A 25,826-nucleotide genomic window follows, 5' to 3' on the forward strand; every position below is an offset into this window, starting at 1 on the left:
CCACTAAGTCCCCCTTCTCATCCTCTAAGGGTCCAACGTTCACCCTAGCCAGCCTCTTTTTATATATTTATAAAAACTCTTGCTATCCTTTTTTATATTAAGCGCTAGCCCAGCTTCATAGTTTCTCCTACCCTTCTTTATCAACTTCTTTGTCAATCTTTGTTGACATTTAAACCTCTCCCAATCCTCTTCTCGCCCACTACTCTTAGCTACTCTAAACGCCTCCACTTTTAATTTAACACTTTCCTTCACCTCCTTCGTTATCCACGGCTTATTACCTCTCCTCCTACGGTCCTTTTTGACCATCAGAATAAATTTCTGCTGAGCACCAAGAAAGATCTCCTTAAAGATCCTCCACTGCTCCTCAGCAGACCTACCTCCCAACGCGCTCCCCCAGTCCACATTCGCCAATTCTTCTCTCATCCTACCGTACTCCCCTCTGTTCAAACAAAGGACGCGTGTCCGGGAACCCACTTTCTCCTCCTCCATCTGCACCAGAAACTCCACCATACAATGATCACTCTCCCCAAGAGGATCCTTCACCGCAAGGTCCCTAATTCTACCCGCCTCATTACATAACACCAGATCCAAGATAGCTCGCTCCCTCGTCGGCTCCAACACACACTGTTCAAGGAAACTATCCCGGCAGCATTCCAAGAACTCCTCCTCGAGCCCACCGCGTCCAACATGGGTCAACCAATCAATATGCAGGTTGAAATCCCCCATAATTACGGCCGTCCCATTCCTGCACGCCGCACTTATTTGCGCGTTAACAGCCTGCCCCACCTCCAGATCATTATTCGGGGGCCTATAGACGACAACCCACCAGCATCTTCCTCCCTATGCTGTTCCTAATCTCTACCCACAACGATTCCACGTTCTGTTCTTTGGTTCCTATATCATCCCTTGCTACCGCCCTGATGCTATCCTTAATCAGCAGAGCTACGCCTCCCTCTTTTTCCTCCCGCCTATCCTTCCTAAACACTTGATAGCCCTGGACATTCAGCTCCCAGTCCCTGTCACCCTGCAGCCACGTCTCTGTAATGGCCACCAGATCGTATCCATTTGTGCTGATCTGCGCCACCAGCTCATCCACTATATTCCGAATGCTTCGTGCATTCAGATAAAGTGCTTTCATCCCAGCCTTCACCTGGACCCTATTTGCCGGAACGCCACCAACCATACTCACGCCCCCTACTCCCTTTATTATTGGGACATCCTCGGCCTCTTCCCTTACCTGTACCCTCTCCTTAACTTTAGACCCCGTAATGTCACCTACCCTCGCACCCTCCCCCCCCCCCCCCAATTAGTTTAAAGCCCTGTCTACAGTCCTCTTTACACGATTCGCCAGGACTCACATGAACAGACTGGGAATAGAGGGATACAAACGAATGGTCTAGTTGGGCGCATGAGCAGCGCAGGCTTGGAGGGCTGAAGTGCCTGTTCCTGTGCTGTATTGTTCTTTGTTCTTTGTTCCTGCAGCTTGCAAGGGCCACTATTGCCAGAACCAAACTCCACCCAATATTTCCTTATGTGGATCAGCATCATATTTTGTTTTACATTCTGTGAAGCATTTTGGGACATTTTATTACATTAAAGGTGCATTTAAATGTAAGTTGTTGCTGTAAACCTCTTGACCGTCACCCGGAATTTAGAGGGAAAAGAATCAAGAAAAGTAAAGTGCAAGTGCGCGTTGATCTTGACAGACCAATAATGTTTGATGATCTACACTGATAAGTACTGAAGCATTGATCTAGGCAGGTCAGCACTGAAGCATCGATCTCAACATGTTGGTACTTAATGATTGATTGAGACTGGTCGATTTTAAAAGATTGGTATCGACAGTTCAATATTGAAGCATTTTGGCTAGACCACTCCATGATGTCATATTGATCTGGACTGGTCAGTATTATTCAAAGTATGTCAATTCTGAAGTCTTGAAGTAGATATATCCAAACTGCAGCACTGGCCTCGAATAGTCGGTACTTCAGCATTTGGGATAGAAACAGTCATCTAAGAGAAAATTAACAGCTACTTAGACAAGCATGGAGCTCAATAAAGGAAAGACAACATGGATTTGTTAAGAATGAATCATGTTTGCTTATCTTGATTGAGATAACATAGAGGGTGGATGAAATAACTGTCATTGATGTTGAGCAGGATTCTCCAACCATTTATGCCAGTGAAATTCTCTGGTCCCACTGCAGTGTATGGAGATTCAGCTGAAGCCAAATTCTTCATCCTCACTGACAATGGTGCTGGGGTGTGAATGGCTGGAGAATTCCAGCTGTTGTGTACATAGAGTGGGATTCTCAACTTCTGAAATGTGCTTAATAAAGTATCATATACAGATTAGACCTGTCAGCAAAATAGACCAAATTTGCACCTCAATACACCAACATCTTCATGCACAGGTTCGAACAAGACTTCTTCATCACACAGGACCTTCAACCGATGCTATACACTAGATACATCAATGACATTTTCTTCCTTTGGACTTATGGTGAACAGTGATTGAAACAACTATATGATGACATCAACAAGTTCCATCCCACCATTAGACTCACCATGGACTACTCTCCAGAATCGGCTGCATTCTTGGACACACACATCTCCATCAAGGATGGTCACCTCAGCACTTCACTGTACCGCAAGCCCACGGATGGCCTCACGATGCTCCACTTCTCCAGCCTCCACCCTAAACATGGTAAAGAAGCCATCCCCTATGGACAGGCCCTTCATATACACAGGATCTGTTCAGATGAGGAGGATTGCAACAGACACCTTCAGACGCTGAGAGATGCCCTCATAAGAATCAGATATGGTGCTCAACTCATCGATCGACAGTCCCAATGCACCACAGCGAAAAACCGCACCAACCTTCTCAGAAGACAAACACGGGACATGGCGTCCAGTACTTCCCCAGAGCAGAGAAGCTATGACAGCTTCTCTGGAGCCTTCAACATGTCATTGATGAAGATGAACATCTCATCAAGGCCATCCCCACACCTCCATTTCTTGCCTTCAAACAACTGCATGACCTCAAACAGACCATTGCCTGCAGCAAACTACCCAGCCTTCAGGAGAACAGTGACCACAACACCACACAACTCTGCCACAGCAATCTCTGTACCAGATCATCGACATGGATGCCATCATCTCTCATACCATCCACCAGGTACACGGTACATACTTTTGCAACTCAGCCAACATTGTCTACCTGATACACTGCAGGAAAGGATGTCCTGAGCCATGATACATTGGGGAGACCATGCAGGTGCTACGGCAATGGATGAATGAACACCGCTCGACAATCACCAGGCAAGAGTGTTCTCTTCCTGTTGGGGAACACTTCAGTGGTCGCAGGCATTTGGTCTCTGATCTTCAGGTAAGCATTCTCCAAGGCGGCCTTTCCGACACATGACAACGCAGAGTCACTGAGCAGAGACTGATAACCAAGTTCCGCACACATGAGGATGGCCTCAACCGGGATCTTGGGTTCATGTCACACTATCTGTAACCCCCACGACTTGCCTGGGCTTGCAAAATCTCACTGACTGTTCTAGCTGAGACAATACACATCTCTTTAACCTGTGTTTAACCCTCTCTCCACTCACCTTGTCTGTACCTTTAAGGCTTGATTACCTGTAAAGACTCAAATTCCAACAATTGTTTTATAAATTGAGTTTGTGTCTTTATATCCTCTGTTAGTGAACAGATCTGCCACTCACCTGATGAAGGGGCAGCACTCCAAAAGCTAGTGGCTTTTGCTACCAAATAAAACTGTTGGTCTTTAACCTGGTGTTGTGAGACTTCTTACTGAGCAAAATAGAAGCCAAGGGAATAAAAGAGGAGTAATAGCATGGAAAAAAAATTGAGGGAAATATAAAAAAGAACCAGCATTATAATGTTTTACTGACTGGAGAGAGTTATGCAGAGGTGTTCCCCAAAGTACAGTACAAAGAACATTGCTGTCTTTGATATCCAAGAATACCTAATTTTAAGTAATAGATACATTCCTAGAAACCACCACTTAAAATCAAAACAATTTGTATTAAAGTAAGAGTTCCCATTTAAAGGTATGTAATACCAGGAATTGTGTTCCCAACCCAAGATATTGGCCCCAGTACATAACATAAAGGTGAAACACCCCTAATGTACAAGCCAAAAGAAACATCATGTAATGCACAAAACACACAATTCACGAAAACAGAACTTGGGATAAGATAACAAAGTTAAACAATGCAACACTAGCAAACATGTTACAAAATACTGGGAGATTGGGGAGCCCCATCAAAGGCATTTCTAGAGCTGGCTTTACCAATGAAATTAGTCTCTACCCCACCCCTACTGTCGAGAATCTCATCTTGGCACTGTTTTTTTGACTAAGTAAGTGCAAAAGATTGCATTTTTCAACTCGCTGAAAAAACGAGTTTGGAACTCTCCCATTTTCTCGCTCATTCAGCGCTTAGAATTTTTTTTGGTAAGATCACCGCCAGAATGGATCAAAGACCTTTTTGAATATTCCTTGTCAAGTCTAGGATCTTTCTAACTGTATATTCAATAAGGATGGGTACTGACAATTTTGGACAATGACTTACAACAGGGTAAGCAGTATGCACTATTTAAAAATCGATACTAGTTTGTTAACTATTTAATAACGGAAGCATGCTATTCAAGATTATCTAAAATGGGGCATGAATTTTCACTAATTACTTGGACTTGAGAGTACAGAATATCATTTTGAAATGTATAATTGTCACAAAACTTGAAAGTACAGTGAATAGTGGAACAGATAGCAATAGACCTCAAGGTTATAGGTTGACCGTTAGAATGGGCAGATAATTGCCCATTGAAAAACATCATAGAAGAATAAGGGGAGGCAATACAAGTAAAGGTGATACAAGATCAGAATTACCTTTGGGTTATTATGCACAAATCATTGAAGGTAGTAGGACAAGTTAAAAAGCAGTTAATAAATACTGGCATAGAGTAGAAAAGTCATGAAGTTACTCGAAACCTATATAAAAAGCCAAATTCTGGATCCCACACTTTACGAAAGACGTGAAAGCTTTCAAGAGGGCCAGAAGAGATTGGTTAGAATGCTTCCAGATCTGAGGGATTACACTTACATCGATAAACTTGAAAAGTTAGGATTGTTCTCCTTAGAGAAAAGAAGGGGAGATTTGATAAAGATGTTTAGAATCATGAAGGATTTAGATAATGCAAATAAAAAAATGTTTCCAGTGACTGAAAGGTTGACAAAAAGAGGGCACAAGTCTAAGGTGATTGGTAAAAGCAATCAGCAGTGACAAGGGGCAGAGGTATTTATATGTAAAGTATGGTTAGGGTTTGGAATGCACTGCCTGATAAGCTGGTGGACACATATTCAATTGTAGCCTTCAAAAGGGAATTATATCAATACTTCAAGGAGCTAGAATTGCACAGATATTCATAATGAGTGGACTAATTCAATACACTTCAAAAGAGTTAGCACAGACTCAATGGGCTGAATGACCTTTTGTGTTCTATTATTTGAATACAATAGAGCGCAACCTTCCAAACTACACTAAGTGCCCCACGGGTAGACAATCGGGAGTTTTTCCCACCATTTCTTGCGGTGAGTTCAGCAAAATAAATTTCTGGCATTCCGATCAACATAGATGCCATCGGGGATTTACACTGGCCTAATCCCACCCAAGAGGCTGGCATCAGACTGCTGAGGGGGCCAGTACGTATGTGCTGATATCTCAGTATACTGGGAGATCGGCTGACATGCGCCTCCTCCCAGACATCGCCAGACCACCAATCACTGTCACCAACTTGCCCAACTCCGCACCACCCAGTTGCCATCCCAGACACCTGCTACCGCAACATCGATGGCCCAAATGCTCCTTACTCAACATTGCTGGCTCCAAAAACTCTCTTCCCACAATCACCTGGCCGAAACCCCCTGGATCACCAGCCCCAATCTGCCCCCCTCTGATTACCAGCTTCCTGATGGTCAGACCCAGCTGTTGTATGCTAGCCCCACCATCAGCACCCATCCCCCACCCCCTCCAATGCAGAGTTTCCCCCATTCCATGCCCTCCTACCATCGCTCACCCCCTGGTCTTGGCCTACCCATGTGAAGCCCTGCCCTGTCAGACTCCACCCCTTTAGCACTGTTTGGTGCCTGGGTACTGCCTGGGCACACTGGGTGCTGCCAGTGTATCAGGCTGGCAGTGCCAGGGTGCCCAGTCAGCACTGCTAATGTGCCAAGCTGGCACTGTTGGGTGCCCAGTGGGCAGTGCCAGTGTGACAGGCTGGCAGTGCAAGGCTGGCACTCCCATTACCCCTGACCCCCTGAAGGACTGGATGGCCTCTGGTCTCATCAGCGAGGTGATCACACTTAGTCCCTATTGTTGGGGGCCATACCTGATCCCTCCTCTTGACCTCCACGAGCGGGATCAGAAACATTAGTGAATCCAGACAATTGCATCCTGGGCTCACTAAAGAGATGCAAATGAGCATTTCCTGGGGAACAGCGCAAGGCTGATTACATGGAAAAATATTATGCAAGAAGATCGTGACTAGCCATTTTTGGCCACCCACTGGCATTTCCCAGCCTGCTGCACTACTCGAGCAGCACAGCAGACCTGAAAACTGCACCCATGTTCTGTGGCCATGATTTTTCCAAAAAATGTCTTCATAATGGCAAGAAAACCAAAGTGATGAGTCTCTTTTGCACAGACTGGACCACATTTGCCCCACACATGGTCATTTTTTGGGACAGCGGTGGATTGCATCCTGGTTCTGGGAGGGGCAGGGTCTAAATATTCTGGTGATCCTGGCTGCAAAGCAATTGGGTGTCATTTTGGAAAGGTTCTACGAAAATACAGTGCACTGGGAGACGTCATTGTCCCCCACAGACATGAGTACCCCTCTTCTCCTTTGGCATCATGCTTTCCCACCTCCTCCCCAAGTAGCACTGGGGCCCTTCCAATGAGTCTCCTTCATGACCCCTCCCACTATCCCCCCAACAGGATCCCTCATGCATGACCCCCGCACCCCTCGGCCCAACTCCCCCCTGCACAGCCCCCCGCATGACCCACCACTGGCATGACCCCCCTCCCACCCTCATCCCCTGCATAACCCATCCTGCATGACCCTCCATCTGCCCAAACCAAGGTGTAATTTCACATTTGGACAGGGAGGGCCTTGGGCAGGTAGCCCACTAACCTTCCCATTCACCTATTAAGGCCATTACATGGCCACTTAATGGCCACCTCAGGTCATTATCCTGCCCAGCCTCAATTCTGGGTGAGTTGGGGCACCCTCCTAGGATGTAGAGCTCTGGACTGTCTCCCTCCTCCACCCCCCACCCCACAGCCTACCATCAAATGCTGTGATTGATCCACCAATCCTCCTGGCACCAATCCTCCTGGGCAACCCCTACCCCTTTGCCCCTTGGTATACCTGGAGCCCTCACGACTCACCTTTTCAAAGGCCCTGCAATTTAATCCCAGGCAGAGTGCTGCAGTACTGCTCCTGGCTACTGTGGTGCTGTGCCTGGCCAAGTTGAAGACTTTCTTACAAGGGCGGATGGAAATTCCACCCACTGTTAATCAATACTTGTGTTAAATTGCAGTGGGAGTTAGAGAGTTGGCAGCTCAGCATGGCAGGAGCTCGTGCTCACCATCATCAAAATTCTGCCCTCAGTGTTGTGTATTAGAGGGCTGGGTCACATGGAATTGTTCCTGATACGTTGGATGATATGTTGTTTTATTACAGAGGAAACAGTATGCCATGAAACGGACAATGCATTATGCTGTCAGTGAGCTGTGGATGTGTTTAACTAGTTCTGCACATTTATGGCCAGAGGACCTAATTGCTATTGCAAGGGAAGTCTGCAGATTGCCAAATTATAAGTTCTCAGCAACCATAAATGACTTCTTTCTTATGATAAATCTTTTGGCATGTTGAAACATAACCACAGAAGTGGGCAGTGATGGCAGGTATTTCATCTTCATCTTCGAAAGATGTCTACAACTAAAATTTCAATGACTACAGAAAAGCAAAGGAAGGTAGACTGAACCGTCTTGTTGAAGAACTTTGTGTTAATATTCCTCCAGCTCTTCCAGTTATATCATTTTTCCAAATAAACAAACAATACAATGTTATGAATTTTGAAGAAAGTTTAGGATATTGTGCGCTTGTCATAGTCAATCTGTTAAATCCTAAACCCCTTAAATTTCATGAAAAGAAGGCGTTATGTTTGTAAGGACTATGAACAGTAAATGTGTAGCTTTAGATCCATCCTTCAGAATGCTTTTGTTGGAAGCTTTCTTTGTATTTCATTATTTACTAACTGCAGAAATCTGTGCAACAGTTAAAAGAGGGATTGCATTTGTGAAGCACTTTACACGCCCACCAAATGTCTCAGCGCTTTACACCCAATGAAATACCTTTTGAAGTGTACTTAATCTTGTGGAACAGGAATATGAGAAATACATTTCGTAAACCACATTGAAGATGGAAAAGTAAATTAAAAGTGGCTACTGAACAGACAGAAGGCAAATCAAGCACAGTTATGCTAGGAAGTGCAACTTTTTTTTGGGAAATGCGTTTGAATTATTTACTGAACATATGGGGAACTTAGAGCAAAGGCTTCATGTAAGAACCTGTGTTTGTTTGATGATTTATTTTTAAAGTAAAAGATACCACTTGATACAACAGTGGGTAAATATTTTGTAACAGCAATAACATATTTAATGACTTTAATGTATAAGAAAGAAAGAGGGGAGTACGGTAGGATGAGAGAAGAATTGGCGAATGTGGACTGGGGGAGCGCGTTGGAAGGTAGGTCTGCTGAGGAGCAGTGGAGGATCTTTAAGGAGGTCTTTCTTGGTGCTCAGCGGAAATTTATTCCGATGGTCAAAAAGGACAGTAGGAGGAGAGGTAATCAGCCGTGGATAACAAAGGAGGTAAAGGAAAGTGTTAAATTAAAAGCGGAGGCGTTTAGAGTAGCAAAGAGTAGTGGGCGAGAAGAGGATTGGGAGAGGTTTAAATGTCAACAAAGATTGACAAAGAAGATGATAAAGAAGGGTAGGGGAAACTATGAAGCTGGGCTTGCGCTTAATATAAAAAAGGATAGCAAGAGTTTTTATAAATATATAAAAAGGAAGAGGCTGGCTAGGGTGAACGTTGGTCCCTTAGAGGATGAGAAGGGGGACTTAGTGGTAGGGGATGGGGATATGGCTGGGGTCCTGAATAACTTCTTTGTTTCTGTCTTCACGGAGGAGGACGTGAATAATTTGCCGGGTGTTAGAGATGGAAAGGTGGTAGGACTGGAGGGTCTTAATGACATTACTGTTACTAGAGAGGAGGTGCTCGACAGACTGGAGGGACTGATTGTGGACAAGTTGTCAGGACCGGATGGAATGCATCTGAGGGTTCTGAAAGAAATGGCGGAGGTGATAGTGGATGCCTTGGTGGTTATTTTCCAGACGTCGCTGGATTCCGGGGAAGTGCCGGAAGATTGGAAAACGGCTAATGTTACGCCGTTGTTTAAGAAGGGTGCCAGGCAAAAGGCAGGGAATTATAGGCCGGTTAGTTTAACGTCTGTTGTAGGTAAAATGTTAGAATCCGTCATCAAGGAGGAAATAGCGAGGCATCTTGAGAGGAATTGCTTGATAGAGCAGACACAGCACGGTTTCGTTAAAGGGAAATCGTGTCTGACAAATTTACTGGAGTTCTATGAGGATGTGTCTAGGGCGGTGGATAGAGGAGAGCCGGTGGATGTGGTCTTTCTGGATTTTCAGAAGGTGTTTGACAAGGTACCTCACAGGAGGTTATTGCAGAAGGGCAGGGGACAAGGAGTTGGGGGTAGGGTGTTAGCGTGGATAGAGGATTGGTTGTCAAATAGGAGGCAGAGAGTGGGGGTCAATGGGTGCTATTCGGATTGGCGGATGGTGACTTGTGGAGTGCCTCAGGGGTCGGTGCTGGGGCCTCAGCTATTTACCATTTATATAGATGATCTGGAGGAGGGAACCGAGTGTATGGTGTCAAAATTTGCTGATGACACCAAGATTGGAGGAAAGGCAAATTGTGCGGAGGGTGTGGAGAGTCTACAGAAGGATCTAGATAGGCTGGGTGAATGGGCCAGGAAATGGCAAATGGAATTTAATGTTGGCAAGTGCGAGGTGGTCCACTTTGGTAGGAATAATGGTAGGAAGGATTATCACTTACGTGGCGAAAAACTGCAGCAGGCGACGGTGCAGAGGGACCTTGGGGTCCTTGTGCATGAGTCGCAAAAACCCAGCTTGCAGGTGCAGCAGGTGATCAGGAAGGCGAATGGGATGCTGGCCTTCATAGCGAGGGGGATTGAATATAAAAGTAGGGAGGTCTTGCTGCGGCTGTATAGGGCATTGGTGAGGCTGCAGCTGGAGTACTGTGTGCAGTTTTGGGCACCGTACTTGCGCAAGGATATTTTGGCCTTGGAGGGAGTGCAGAGGAGGTTTACTAGGCTGATGCCGGAGTTGAGGGGGTTGAGCTATGAGGAGAGGCTGAATAAACTAGGCTTGTACTCGTTAGAGTTTAGAAGAATGAGGGGAGATCTCATTGAGACGTATAGGATGATGAATGGGATGGATAGGATAGAGGTGGAGAGACTCTTCCCGCTCAGAAAGGACAATAGGACTAGGGGGCACAGCCTCAAGATAAAGGGGGGGCAGTTTAGAACGGAGTTGAGGAGGAACTTCTTCACTCAAAGGGTGGTGAATCTCTGGAATTCTCTGCCCGTTGAAGTGGTGGAGGCTACCTCGCTAAATATTTTTAAGACGCGGGTTGATGGGTTTTTGATAAGAGAGGGGATTAAGGGTTATGGGGAGAGGGCGGGAAAGTGGAACTGAGCCACGACAGATCAGCCATGATCTTATTGAATGGCGGGGCAGGCTCGAAGGGCTAGATGGCCTACTCCTGCTCCTATTTCTTATGTTCTTATCACAAGCAGGTTATGGAAAACTAACACCAAAGGATGAAAATAAAGATTATTTTGGTTAACTAAAAACTTGGCCAAAATAGGATGGTTTTTAAGAGTGGTTTAAACAAAGTGAAGGCGATGGATAAGCAGAGTGTTTTAATGATGTAGCTTCAGAGAATGTATCCAATTGACTGAAGATTTGGCCACAGCATAAAGACAAGATTACAGATGTATTAACTATAAGAGACGGAAGAGTGGAATATTCAGCAGGAGACTGTCGGGATAGAGGTTGTAGCAGAGAAAGGGTCACATTAAGTTCATTTAAAGATGAAGATAAGAACTTTAAGGCATTGCAAAAGCATAAGGCATAAGTCAGCAAAGGTTAATTCTAGAATTAAGAATCTACTGATGACAGAGGGATCTAGGTGTATGTGTACATAGATCCCTGAAAGTAGGGAATCAAGTAGATAAGGTTGTTAAGAAGGCATACGGTGTCTTGGCATTTATTGGTAGGGGGATTTAATTTAGGAGTCGCAGCGTCATGTTGCAACTGTACACAACTCTGGTGCGGCCGCACTTGGAGTATTGTGTGCAGTTCTGGTCCCCACATTATAGGAAGGATGTGGAGGCTTTGGAGAGGGTGCAGAGGAGGTTTACCAGGATGTTGCCTGGTATGGAGGGGAGGTCCTATGAGGAGAGACTGAGGGATTTGGGGTTGTTTTCGCGAGAAAGAAGGCAGCTAAGAGGGGATCTTATTGAAACATATAAGATGATTAGAGGTTTAGATAGGGTGGATAGTGATAGACTTTTTCCTCGGATGGAGAAAGCTAGCACGAGGGGGCATGGCTTTAAATTAATGGGGGGTACTTATAGGACGGATGTCAGGGGTAAGTTCTTTACCCAGAGGGTGGTGAGGGATTGGAATGCCCTGCCTGCTGCAGTTGTAAATGCGCCTAGTTTGGGGGCGTTTAAGAGATCCGTGGATAGGTTTATGGATGGAAAGGGTTTGGTTTAGGATAGAGGGTCATTGTTTTTTAACTGGTCGGCGCAACATCGTGGGCCGAAGGGCCTGTTCTGTGCTGTAATGTTCTATGTTCTATGTTCTATGAAACCATCGTCAATTGTTGGAAAAACCCATTCGTTCATTAATGTCCTTTAGGGAAGGAAATCTGCCATCCTTAACTGGTCTGGCTTACATGTGACTCCAGAGCCACAGAAATGTGGTTGACTCTCAACAGTCCTTGGGCGTCTTGGGATGGGCAATGAATGCTGGCCAGCCGGCAACGCCAACATCCCATGGATAAATAAAAAGTAAGATGGAAAGAATGGGTCAACTGGAGTAAGTATGGGAGAGGATTCTTGCATAAATTTTTAGCATTTTGTATATTATGGAACGTGGAGGCTGGGAAGTGAGTAAGGAAGTCTTTGAAACAGCGGAGCCTGGAAATGAAATTTCAGCATTTCAGGCAAGCAATGTTACCAAGGTAGAAGTAAGCTGCCTTTACATTGGAGACATTATGGGATGTGAAATTCAACTCAGAGTAGAATGACTGCCAAGTAGAGTTTATTTCAGCTTGAGACAGTGGTTAAAGAGAGATTGGAATCAATGACAAGGAAATGGTGGTTTAACAGTTTAACTCTTTTAACAGTTTGGTAACAGTGTTTTAACACTTACCAATGGAGTTATCATCTTTTTCAAATTACTTTAAAAATACTGACATTTATTTTACCTATATCTGACGCTGTAGGCTCCACCATTTAAAAACTAATTTTAACTATTGCTCAGGTTTGATTTTCAGCAAACGATAAAAACTAAGATCTCCGTGAAAATATTGGGTTATTCCAGTAGTCATAGAATTTTAGAATATTACTTCTCAGGAGAGGCCATTTGGCCTGTCAAAACCTGGCCAATCTTTGCAAAAGCAATTTATCTAGTCTCACTCTCCCTCTGTCTGCTTTTAGCCCTGTAATTTATTTTTCATTTATTTGCCCTTCAGGTGTTTATCCAATTTCCTTTTGATTCTGCATCCATCTCTTTCTCAGACTGTGTTTTGCAGATTGTAACCACTTGCCGCGTAGAAAGGATTCTCCTTCTATCGCCTTTGTCAATTACCTTAAACCTGGTTCTCGATCCTGCTGCCAATGAGAATAACATTTTTCCACCTACACCATGTGTAGACCCCTCATGAACATTTTGAACATTTTCTCCAATCTCCTCCATAGCTTTGAATTCTCATGGGCTAAGCATTTCTCTCGATTATTATCATCCCTTTGGGGGAAGAAACACAAAAGCCTCTAGTGGAAAGTTATAAACAGATAAAAATTGCAATTCTTACTGTTTCTGCACTGATCAGCTGAGATTAAGGCAGTTCCTTTGGAAAACCCTGTGGAAATTTAAGGTTTGTATGTTCTGAGAGCCAAAGGTAAGGAATTACTCCTGTAACTGCGATGCATTTTCAAGCTTGTTAACTTGAAGCTGCATTCCAACGGCTAAGAATTGAGTTCTTACATTCATTATTTTTTCAGTAGATGCAATTTTACCTGTCTAGTATCATAAATGTGAATTAAATATGCTCATTTGTGGTATAAATATCAATATAGGTTAGTTTATTTCATCCATATTAAAAAATTCAGTGAAATTGTCTGTCAATGCAAATAAAGTCACTTCACAAAGAAGGGTATTTGTTTTAGAAACTTCACTGTAAAGTGTATTGTTATTTCTAGTACTTTTGCAAATGTACCTACTTGAATTCATGCAGCTTTGGAAGTGAACTTTTGACATGAGCAGAAGTAAATAATTCTTTTACATTACTGGTGACGGGATCAATAAGTGAAGTCACTTAAACTCTGACTAAGGCAGCAGCAGTTTTCTTTTTAATATATATATAACGAGTTTAATTGTTGATGCACAGTGACATCCAATGCTTGTCTTGTAGGTAATTATGGAGAAAGTGGCATGGAAGCTTTTAAAGAGATGGCAGCTAAAGAGGGAATCTGCATTGCTCACTCCTACAAAATCTACAGCAATGCTGGGGAGCAGAGCTTTGATAAGCTTTTGAGGAAACTGCGCAGTCAACTACCAAAGGCCCGGGTTGTGGCTTGCTTTTGTGAGGGCATGACTATAAGAGGGCTGCTGATGTCAATGAGGCGACTTGGATCTTTGGGAGAGTTCCAGCTGATTGGCAGGTAAGTGAAAACCTCAGGCTTTACTGATTTTATATTTGCGTATTGGTGTGGCTCAAGTCAGGGTGGCTGGGGCTTTCGAAGCTTGTAAAGATAATGATGACAGCAGCAGACTAAAACAGTTCATCTCAGGTAGCTCCAGAACATTGGATGAATGAGCCAACTTTAATTTAAGTGGATTAGTCCAGAGTGGATCAATAAAATCAAATGCTTCCCTCAAAGGAAGTGCACTGTAATTTCTCTGCTTTGACATACATAATATAGTCCAAAGGTTGTTGGTGTCTCAGCTACCACAGCACCATGCTTGTCTGCATTATGTAACACTATTTATATTCTATCACTATTGGATATCAATACATTGAGCTAAGGGAGGGGAAGGGAAGTGGTACTGTTATTGGTATATGTATACTATTAGTAAATTGATATAGGGCAACGTGAGGCAATTTGTCAACAGTTTTGAGAGATGTCGGAACCAAAGGGGAATAGAATTGGGTTGCTTTAACCATCACATGACGTATGGGATAAAGGTAATGGTCTGCAATTTGGAAGTAGTTCTCCTAATTTATTGCCATAACTTAAGTGGGGGATTGGTAAAATCCTCAGAGAAGCAGCATAAATAACTAATAATGGTTAGTTAGAGCATTGCTCCAGGGATTTGACAGATCTTCTATAAAAGCTATGGTGGAAGATTGGAAGGACAAGGATAGGATTGATGTGATGGAACTGGGGAAGTATTCCCTCCCAGATCAGTATGTTTGAAAGTCCAAAAAGCAAGTGTTTGACTTAGCATATAACTGAGATGAGGATTGGGTGATACTGACCACAGCATAATAAGGTGCAATACAAAAGTAAAACAAAAACACAATGATTAATCCAAATGTGATGCTGGACTGGGGAAAAAAAAGACAACGGTAACATATTCCTGGAAAGTCACCAAGGAATTTACATTGCGTGCCAGTATCACTGTGCAAATCGGCCAACATGTTTGGGAGGTTAGGAGCTACATTGTGAGTTGCAAATCTGTAAAAGTGTTGGTTGAATTAAGCTACATTATTACTTGCTTCATGCAACTCCTCCTTAGCCACCTGGCTATTTTTAAGGACTGGCTGGATCTGCACATTAATTGTCTGTTAAACATGTCAAGAAAATTAGGGCTCATGATGAACAGCATAAGATATAGCAAGACCTGTGTAAACGGTGACCACTGTAAGGATGGACTCCTGCAAAAATGGATATTTATGAACATTTACATTATAATAGACACAAACTGCACTTTAAAACCACAGACACTCATAAATTAGGACCAATGACAGTCTTCAATGCACCAAGTCCATTTGTAACTTAAGACATTGGGCATCCGCAAGTAAATATGAGGATACAGCAGGTGGAAGAAGTGGTCTTAAGTAATGAAAATCCTTTTAACCCATGCTTGTTGAGTGACAGAACCCGCTTTATCTCTGGGATTAAATGCTTTTATGTCTCAAGGACAAGGATCGATGGGGTTCTCTGTTGCTCTGGATACTGGGTAAAGAGAACTCCATTAAACAAGGTTGGAAACTGTAATCAGTGGGTGCCGAGGTTAGGAACTGGTGGTCCTGAAATTGTTGGTGGAGGTATTGGGGGGAAGTCAATCTTGGGCTGGGGTTAAAATGAGACCAGGGCTTGGGGCTACGGGGCAGACATTTTTGAAACAAACAGTCATAGGATGTGGGCATTGTTTGCCAGGGCAAACTGCCCTGGATAATATGGTGTGGCAAAGACTACTGCCAGAGGGGAGAGATTGTTGAGAATGGTTTCATTTCTTCATCTGCTCACAATAATCTCCCAGAAATAGACGTCATTCATTTGCTTAAAATATCTTTCAGGAAGCTGGTTGCAAAAATTCAGGCATGTAGATTATGAGAAAATGTTTTGATTTTGATTTGATTTAATTTATTATTGTCACATGTATTAGCATACAGTGAAAAGTATTGTTTCTTGCACACTGTGCAGACAAAGCATACTCATATAGAGAAAGAAAGCAAAGGGTGCAGAATGTAGTGTTACAGTCATAGCTAGGGTGTAGAGAAAGATCAACTTAACGCGAGGTAGGTCCATTCAAAAGTCTGACAGCAGCAAGGAAGAAGCTGTTCTTGAGTCGGTTGGTACGTGACCTCGGACTTCTGTTTCTTTTTCCCGACGGAAGAAGGTGGAAGAGAAAATGTCCGGGGTGCGTGGGGTCCTTGATTATGCTGCTGCTTTGTCGAGGCAGCAGGAAGTGAAGACAGAGTCAATGGGTAGGAGGCTGGCATGTGACATCATGGAGATGAAAATGTCTGATTGACAGAAAATAGAAGATTAGAATTAGTCAAAACAGAAAATGCTGGAAACACACAATGGTCAGGCAGCATCTGTAGAGAAAGAAACAGTTAATGTTTCAGACCAATGAATTTCTCTTCATATAACTGCTGAAATTGTCTTAGAAACTGCAGCTCTATTAATGTTGCTACTTTCTGAAAATATTATTTATCACTCATTGTAATAGTTTTGTATTGTAAGATAATTATTTTGGTCCAAAGCAACAGGAAACAAGATACAAACAATGAAAGTGATATCACTCACACACGCACAACATTGCAATATATAGGAGTGATATTATTTCATTTATTACTTCTGTGGAAAATCAGACAAGTACTAAGAATTGACAGAAACAAAGCCCAGATGCCTCTTTGTGGAGATGTCTGCTGCTATCTGTGGTGCCTATGACTGGCTCCACTGGATAGTGTTAGACAGGTAATCCTCAAGGTCAGCCAGACAACCTGCCACAACAGCAGATTACAAATCACGCTCCATGTTTGGAAGTGGAGACGAGGATGTTTCATTATTGAAGTCAGTTATATCATAACTTGCCAGTTGTGTCACCATGTCAGCTGTGCTAACAGCAGTAGTTGAAAATGCTGGTTCATGAGCAAGAATCCGATCTAAATAATTCTCACAACTTTCTTTGAGAGACCAATTTCTAATAACAACAATAACTTGTATGCAAATCCCACCTTTTTGGCAGTAAGATAATCCCAAGGTGCTCCACGAGACATAAGACAAATTTGACATTGTGCAGCAATAATAAAAATAGCTCAACATTTGAGACATAGTCACATAATAATAATGTTAAGCTAATTTGCACAGATATGCTTTTCTAGTACAATATTTGACCATTCTGTGCTCTGAAATATAAGGAGACGCATATTCTGAATATTAATAATATTTTCTTTCTGAACAATCATCTCTAGGTTTTCATGATGTTTAAAAATGAAACTCAATAGTAACTTTTGTTTTTTAAAAAGAACTGCAGCTCCTTGTTGGGAGATATATTTACAAATGTGACTATAATTTATGAGTAATCTTTTAGTAGAGCTTCATTAAGTACTCTATTGTTCTATTGTTCTCACGAAAATGTGATACTCAAAAGTGGGACTCTGTTTCCAAGCATCCATTGTGTGAGTTGTAAGAAATGGGAAATATATTACGTTAAAAATATTTTAATGCAAAATTGTCATCCTTCATCAACGGGGACATTGAGTACAAGAATCGGCAAATCATGTTGCAGCTATATAAAACCTTAGGCTGCACTTGGAGTATTGTGTGCAGTTCTGGTCACTACACTATCGGAAGGACGTGGAAACTTTGGAGAGAAGGCAAAGGAGGTTCACTAGGATGTTGCCTGGTCTCGAGGGCATTGGCTATGAGAAGAGGTTGAATAACCTAGGATTGTTTTCACTGGAAAGGTGGAGACTGAGAGGAGCCTGGATAGAGGTTATGAGCGGCATAGGCAATTTGGATAGTCAGGAGCTTTTTCCCAGGTTGGAAGTGTCAATTAGAAGGGGACACAGGTTTAAGGTGAGAGGGGGAAATTTTAAGGGAGGTGTGTGGGGGGAGTTTTTCATGCAGAAAGTAGTGGGTGCCTGGAACACGCTGCCAGAGGGATGGTTGGAACAGGCACATTAGCAACATTTAAGAGGCAGCTGGATGAGTACATGAATAGACAGGGAATAGAGGGATATGGAATCATAAAAACATAGAAAAACGACAGCACAATACAGGCCCTTCAGCCCACAAAGTTGTGCCGAATGTGTCCCTAGCTTAGAGATTACTAGGCTTACCTATAACCCTCTACCTTACTAAGTTCCATGTACTTATCTAAAAGTCTCTTAAAAGACCCTATTGAATCCATCTCCACCACCATTGCTGGCAGCCCATTTCAAGCACCCACCACTCTCTGAGTGAAAAACTTACCCCTGACTTTCCTCTGTACCTACTCCCCAACACCTTAAACCTGTGTCCTCTTGTGGCAACCATTTCAGCCCTGGGAAAAAGCCTTTGACTATCCGCTCGATCAATATGTCTCAACACCTTATACACCTCTATCAGGTCACCCCTAACTAAGCACAGAAGGTTTTTTTAATTTAGTCAGGGCATCACGATTGGCATGGGCTTGAAGACTCGAAGGTCCTGTCCCTGTGCTGTAGTTTTCTTCATTCTAAGTATCAAGGTGGATCACCTAAAATTACTTTGCAAAAGTAGTTAAGACTATGTTACAATAAGATAAATAATAGCATCTGATTTTTCCTAGCAATCAACATTTTAAATCTACTGTGTATCCTGCGGATCAACTGGTACCGTGAACTCATTTCCTTCTTCAAAGCAAATAATCTTGCAGAACAGATGTAGCTTTGTTCTAACTCAAGATAAACACTCATAAACTTACTTTGCTATTGATTTGATGGCAGGTTGACTGTTGACTAATAGCTTTCTTCTTGCACAACACAGAGTCGCGCACATCACATACAAATAATACAATAATAGTTGGCTGAATGCAGTCAAAGTACTCCCTTTATCACTGCTTGAGAATGAGAGAGCTCAGAAAATTTTTTTTGTGTAAAGGCAAAGGAAGAATGCAATGCTAAGTATTGTCTCTGCCTAGCGCTTGCGATGTTGCTGGGTGAAATGCAATGTTTCAGATTCCTTTTTTCTCTCATTGTTTCATTCACCTCTTCCCGAATGTCCCCAAAGAAATAGATTCAGTAAAGCCCATTCTCTTACAAAGCAGGAGACAGCAACTGAAAACCTGGTGGGTCCTTGTACTAAGTCCCAGTTTTGAATTGCTCCTTTTTCACAACATCAGTTAGTTGTTTGCATTTTGCTTTGGATGTTTCATTTTAAAGTTTCCTCACACTGAGCCCAATGTAGAGCTGTGAGATCCAATTGGCACCATTTTGCAGTGGCCTCTGCCACTCCCTGAATACCCCTGTCATTGCCAATGCTCCAGTCTGCAGCTTTTCCTGCTCCTGACCCCTCTCTCCCACTGCCTCTCTAGCTTGTGGCTTACCACCTGCATGTTGAAGCTGTTCTTCGCGCCAGAGTCTCACTGCTCATTTCCGGAACCTTTACTCACAGCAAGGGTTCAGGACAGGGAAGTGGCAAGTGAGAGAGGCAGTGGGACATTCAGCAGCAGGGCTGGTCAGGGAGCAGGACAGGTTTCCGGCAGTGAGTGCAAAAGTCAGGAAATGGCAGAAACTGTGGGCCCAGAAAGTGAACAGTGAGAAGAAAGGTCAAGGTACAGATGTGTGGCAAATACGGTTCTATCTTAATGCATTTGATATCTGAAGTTTCTTTCAGGCAGGTGTTCCATTGAGCATTTGAAACAGACACAGAGCTGTTTTAAAGAAGCAAATTGGGATCCTTTGTACTCCTATTTCAAGATGAAATGGGTGAAGTATGTATTATCATACTCATCAGTAATGTGTGAGGACTGCTTCTGGAGTTCACAGCTAAATGGCCAAGCTTTAATTTTAAGGGAATGTCATTCTATTCTGGATTCTTTTCACCAGAAGAAACCAGTTGGTCTATATCTACTCCATTACATCACTTTATTAAACATTTTGATTGGATCACCCTTCAACCTTCTAAACTTGGGGGAAATACAAACCAAGTTTATGCAATCTTTAAGCCATGGTAGCGATGAATCACTGTTCTATCCCCTCTGAGGCAGCCTTACCCAAGGTTCAGTGCGCAAAGCTGAACTTAGTCCTGTTAATCAGATCTGACCAAGGCTCTGTAATGCCAAAATATAAATCAGAATCTGACCTGACGCACCTTGCTCGTGCCCCATGTGTTAGGTTAAAACAATGTTTAAATGTCTGGACTTCTTCTTGAAGAATAGCTACTGCAAGAGACATTAGTGAGAGCTAAACCATCATGGAAGTTAGTGCCTCTAGAATGGAAAATTAAATTGGTAACTGAAAAGAAATTCTGCCAATTAATTAGCAGGAAGTTGGGTGCAGGACAGGCTGGAGATGATGGCAGTTCATCATCTCAGAGTATCAATTTCATAATGTTTTCTTATATGTGGGAGAACTTTAACTTCTAGTATCAACCAGTATATTGCACACTTCTTCTGCTTCGGAGTTGGTGTGAGAGGTCCATTTTAATAACCAGGCTTCATTAATGTAGGCACAGATTATCTGAAACAGACCTTTAAAGACAATTCATCACATTCCAGCTGTTGGATATGGGGGCCTGGAAGCTGAACTATTAGCTTCAAAAACAGGGAAGTGCAAACAGACTGATAGAAACACGGCAATTGTTTCAATGAGAACTTGCAAATTGATAAATCTTGTTCGCTATGAAAGAAACCCCGTCAGGCTATACGATGTTGCTTTGAATTAATTTGCTTCTGAAAGATATTTGAAACCAATACCATCACTCGTCGTGCAAAATGTCACATTCTAGCTGTGAGGGTCAGGTCTGGGCTGGAGCAAAGGAATCCAACATTAAAGACATGGACTGGGTTCTGTTCTGAATATGGAAATCAAATTCACACTCCTGCTGAACTCAGATTTGCAATTTTCTTTAAATAAATAAACACTTTAATTCAACATTAATGTCAACAGCATTTCTATCACCAACTTTCAGTTGGAATCTATATAAATTTGCTATGTGAGTATGTGGACAAATTTCAAATTTCAGGCAGTATTCCATCTGTCCTGCCAGGTCTGTGATTTTAATTGCAGATGCTTGAACAAATTATAACTGCATATTTGCTAACACCTGTAATTTGACCCTGTTTGCTAGGCTCTGATAGTATTTGTTTATTTGTTAGCAACCTTTCAGTGGATGAAATTTCTATGCTTGGTAAAAATGGTCTTGTTAACTTGCGGATTTGGTGACATTGGTAAAGATGGGTGTGGTGACATACTGCTTTGTGGGAGGGGAAGTCGCCGGGAGTCACATGACTCATCAGGTCAGTCAAGGTGAGGCGATTGTTTGACAGTTGGGGATGGGAATTTTCATTCACTTTCGCCCCAAGACTGGAAAATCCCAAGGTCAACAGACCTTTCCATGGTCCTGTCCTGCCTGCTACGATTACCGTGGGACAGGAGAATTCTGCCCTTGGAGTCAGAGAGTTGTTGGGCTTACAAGCTTTCTTCTCACTGTCCTATGTACATCGTAGTTTTTCTGAAATAAACCTCCTGTTCATCATTTGTCTTGTTGTTCCTCAATTCCTCACTGTCATTACATTTGGCGACGAGGTAAAGTAGAACTTTTTTCTGTCATCTGCTATAAGCCGGGGGATCAGTCCTTGAATTACAACCCAAAATGCCTTTAATTGGGAAGTTTGTGCCATTTGATCCTGAAACAGAGCAATGGATCCAATATATGGAGTGTCTCTGATTTGTTTTTTTAGGGTCAGTGAAGTTGGGGTGGGGAGGAGGTAATTCTTCTAATGGCCTGTGGGGCTCAGACTTATAATCTAATTTGAAGTCTGACTTCTCCAGAAAGCCTCAGATACTAAAACATTTGACATCTGGTTGAACTGCTTAAAGAGCACTATCATCCAAACCATCAGTAATAATGCAGCAATATAAATTTAGTTCTACAATGAGAAATCCAAGGGAGATGCTGGCAGCATTCATGGCACGATTAAGGCAACTAGCTGAGTGATGTGAATTCAAATCAACACTCAATGAAATGTTAAATGATAGGTTTATGGTGTGAATAACCTCAATAAAAAAAATCTTCCAGCAGAAGACAGACCTTCCCTTGACAAGAATGTTAGAGATTGCTCAGGCTGCAGGAAATGCTGAAAAATGTACATTAGAGCATTTAGGTGAGGTCAACCAACTTTGGTGGCACCAGAAGTGAGGGTGCTGAAGGCCGTGAGTCAAAGAGCAGTGAACAAGACAAGAGACAGAGATACAAAAAGATGGATCTGTGGCCCAGAAACTTAAACGAATGCTGCTGATGCAGGGAAGAGCACTCCCAGGAGAGGTGTAAATTTGAAGTTGCAACTTATTTTACCTGTAACAGGAGGGGGTATATTAGGATTAAATGCAGAGCCAAACAGAGCCTAAAAAAGGCAAACAGAAAAACAAATTAGAAACAAAAAAATACTAAAAATGGAGGTGGATAATATGTCATCATCATAGAAGAACAGATATATAGGCATTTACAAGGTGGGCCCCTTTAATTAAATAGCTGGTCACAAAACTGGAGCAGCGTTGAAGATATTCAGTACCACAGTAACACCATTCTCCAGAAATGGATGAAAGCTCAAATAATTCTTGGGAATGGTGGATTATTATGGATGGCTTATCCCCATCCTGTCCACTTTGCTGACACATTTGCATGCACTTCTCAGGAAGTACCAAAGGTGGCATTGGAATCAATATAAGGAAAAACGTTTGAGTGGGTTAAAATGACATTGCATTCTTCAAGCCTCTTGGTCCATTTTGATCGTGTGAAAGAAATTGTGCTGACCTGGGACATCTGGCCCTATGGAATGGAGCAGTATTGTCCCGCAGGCTTGAGGATGCTGTGGAGAGACCATATCACTTTCTCTTCAAGAGCACTAACAAATGCTGAGAGAGCCTATTCCCAGATCCAAAAGAAAGGTTTGGTTATTATGTTGGGGGTACAAAGTTTCATTAGTACATTTACAGATGGCCCTTCACTATAATTGCTGAGCATAAGCCACAGTTGGAGTTGTTCAGCAAGGACAAAATCATTCCCCCATCATTTCAGTGAGGGTCCAACATTGGGCCCTGTATACGACTATATGTTCAAGCATAAGCCACACACCACACTGCCAATGCAGATCCTTTAAAGCTTCCTTCCTTTCCCACAAAGTATGCCACCACCACCAGTGCCCAAGAAATTGTACGTGCTGTCAATTTTCTGGACACATTTTGTTCGCTGCGGAATCAGAGCAGGCAAGTGGCAGACAATGGAAATGTCTATTGACTTTGGGAGGGATTTTCCAGTCTCAGGTCGAGCCAGGCCATAAGATCCCACCCACTATCTGTGTCTGCATGGCAAATCAAATTGTAGACCCAAAGCCATTTTGTCTTGGGTCAAACAGATGGTTCTTCATGGTTGATGTCGTGACAAATATGAACAATTTCAACTTATCCTGTTGTGGGGATCATGGTGATCATTCTTGCTCTGAGAATTCTGTGGTGGTAATACCATTGAATGTCAAAGGAAGATGGTTAGTGACTACCTTGTTGGGAAATGGTAATTGCCTGGCACTTGTGTTACTTACCTCTTACCAGTTCAAGCCTGATGTTGTCCAGGTCTTGCTACATATGGAGATAGACTGCTTCAGTATCTGAGTAGTCATGAATGGAACTGAACGTTGTGCAATCTTCTGCAAACATCCCCACTTCTGACTTAATGATGGAAGGAAGGCCATCAATGAAGCAGCTGAAGATGGTTGGGCTTAGGAACTAACTGTAGTTATTGTGAATGAAACATTGTGTGAGGCTAAAGGTTCATTGCCTATGACAAGTTAAACTGCATTAACTGACCTTGGCCATTTGTGTGAGGTCATTGAATTTTAGAGACACTGCATTCAGATCTTTAGATAGACTGCTGACATTGGCTGCAATGGCTAATTAACAGATAACAGTAAGTTAGCTTGCTGCCTGCCTCATAACAAATAAGCAAAAGTTAATTGCATGTTGAAATCTCTCACTGGTTATCAGTCCTTATCTAACTTTCCCCGTAGAGCATAAGAAATGGTACTGGTAGCTGTTCAATATTTCTTATATAAAGCAAATGAAGAAAGTCAGAAGAAAGCTAAATGTTCCACTGTCTGCAGACTGCCACAGTGGTTAGCACTGCTGTTTTACAGCATCAGGGACCCAAGTTTGATTCCTGACTTGGGTGACTGAATGTGCGGAGTCTGCACATTCTCCCCGTGTCTGTGTGGGTTTCCTCCAGGTGGTCCGGCTTCCTCCCACTGTCCAAAAGACATGCTGGTTAGGTGCATTGGCCACACTAAATTCTCCCTCAGTGTACCCGAGCAGGCGATTAGGAGATATTCACAGTAACTTCATTGCAGTATTAATGTAAGCCTACTTGTGACACTAATAAATAAAATTTAAAATACAGTTGCAACCTGTCAAAGTCATATCCATTTACTTCTGTGCTACATTAATTCCTACCCACTTATCGTCCCCATCCCAACTGACCTGGCTCCAAATCCATGGGTCTCATCCATTCTCTACATTGCCATATACCTCCTTTTCTCTGCAGTTCCTTCAGCCTTACATCCCCTTTACAATCTTTTAATTTTTATTCCTCAACATTCTACGCACCACTGCTTTTCCTTTGCCCCAACATTGACATCTGTCTCCTCTCTGGAACTCTTTTACTCAATCTCACCACCTCTATAGTTCCATCTTTAAAAACACCGATTTGATCTAGCCTTCAATTACAATTCCTGACCTTTCTCCCATGTTCCAATGTCAACTACTGATATTACTTCTTTGTAAAACATCTTGGAATGATTTGTACATTAAATACAGTACACGAATGCAAGTTATTTATTTTCTTGATAGCACCAAAATTTATCCAGAAGGGTATGTGCTCATACAGCAGAGAAGAGAAAACATAATTGCAAAGTTAACTAAGCATTAAAGATGCATTGAACTCAATTTCAGCACCCACTGAGACAACTCATATGGTATTCTCTAATATGATGTGGAAGTGCCAGCGTTGGACTGGCGTAAACATAGTAAAAAGTCTGACAACGCCAGGTTTTAGTCCAACCGATTTATTTGATAGTAAACTCACAAGCTTTCGAGGGGACTCCCTCTTCGTCAGGTGAATGGAGAGTTCTGGCCTCAGACAGAGCATATGAAGCACAAACAGTTTAGAGATTACTGATTAGAATGCGAATCTTTACACCTAACCTGCTGTTCAAGTCCTAAAGTGGCCGACAATGTGTGTGGAAGGAGCACTGATCACAGGTTAAAGAGAGGTCTATTGTCTCCAGACAGCACAGTGAGTGAGGTTTTGCAAACCCAGGCAAGTCACGGGGGTTACAGATAGTGTGACACGAACCCAAGATCCCTGTTGAGACCGTCCTCATGTGTGTGCAACTTGGCTATCAGTCTCTGCTCAGCGACTCTGCGCTGTCGTGTGTCGTGAAGGCCGCCTTGGAGAACGCTTACCCGAAGGTCAGAGGCTGAATGCCTGTGACCACTGAAGTGTTCGCCAACAGGAAGGGAACAGTCTTGCCTGGTGATTGTCGAGCGATGTTCATTCATCCGTTGTCGTAGCGTCTGCATGGTCTCCCCAGTGTACCATGCTTCGGGACATCCTTTCTTGCAACGTATCAGGTAGACAATGTTGGCCG

General features: G+C 42.9%; 1 protein-coding gene across 2 annotated transcripts in view; it reads left to right on the forward strand.

Moving 5' to 3' along the window:
- grm5b (glutamate receptor, metabotropic 5b) overlaps positions 1-25,826 on the forward strand; it is a 510,019-nt gene that overhangs the window by 160,514 nt on the left and 323,679 nt on the right. For both annotated transcript variants that reach the window (XM_080197019.1, XM_080197020.1), the window contains exon 3: positions 13,900-14,149. In XM_080197019.1, the coding sequence (XP_080053145.1) occupies positions 13,900-14,149 (250 nt within the window). The remainder of the gene's footprint in view (positions 1-13,899; positions 14,150-25,826) is intronic.

Source organism: Carcharhinus amblyrhynchos, chromosome 10, assembly GCF_965287045.1.
Source record: "Carcharhinus amblyrhynchos chromosome 10, sCarAmb.v2.hapA, whole genome shotgun sequence".
Classification (NCBI taxonomy): Eukaryota; Metazoa; Chordata; class Chondrichthyes; order Carcharhiniformes; family Carcharhinidae; genus Carcharhinus; species Carcharhinus amblyrhynchos.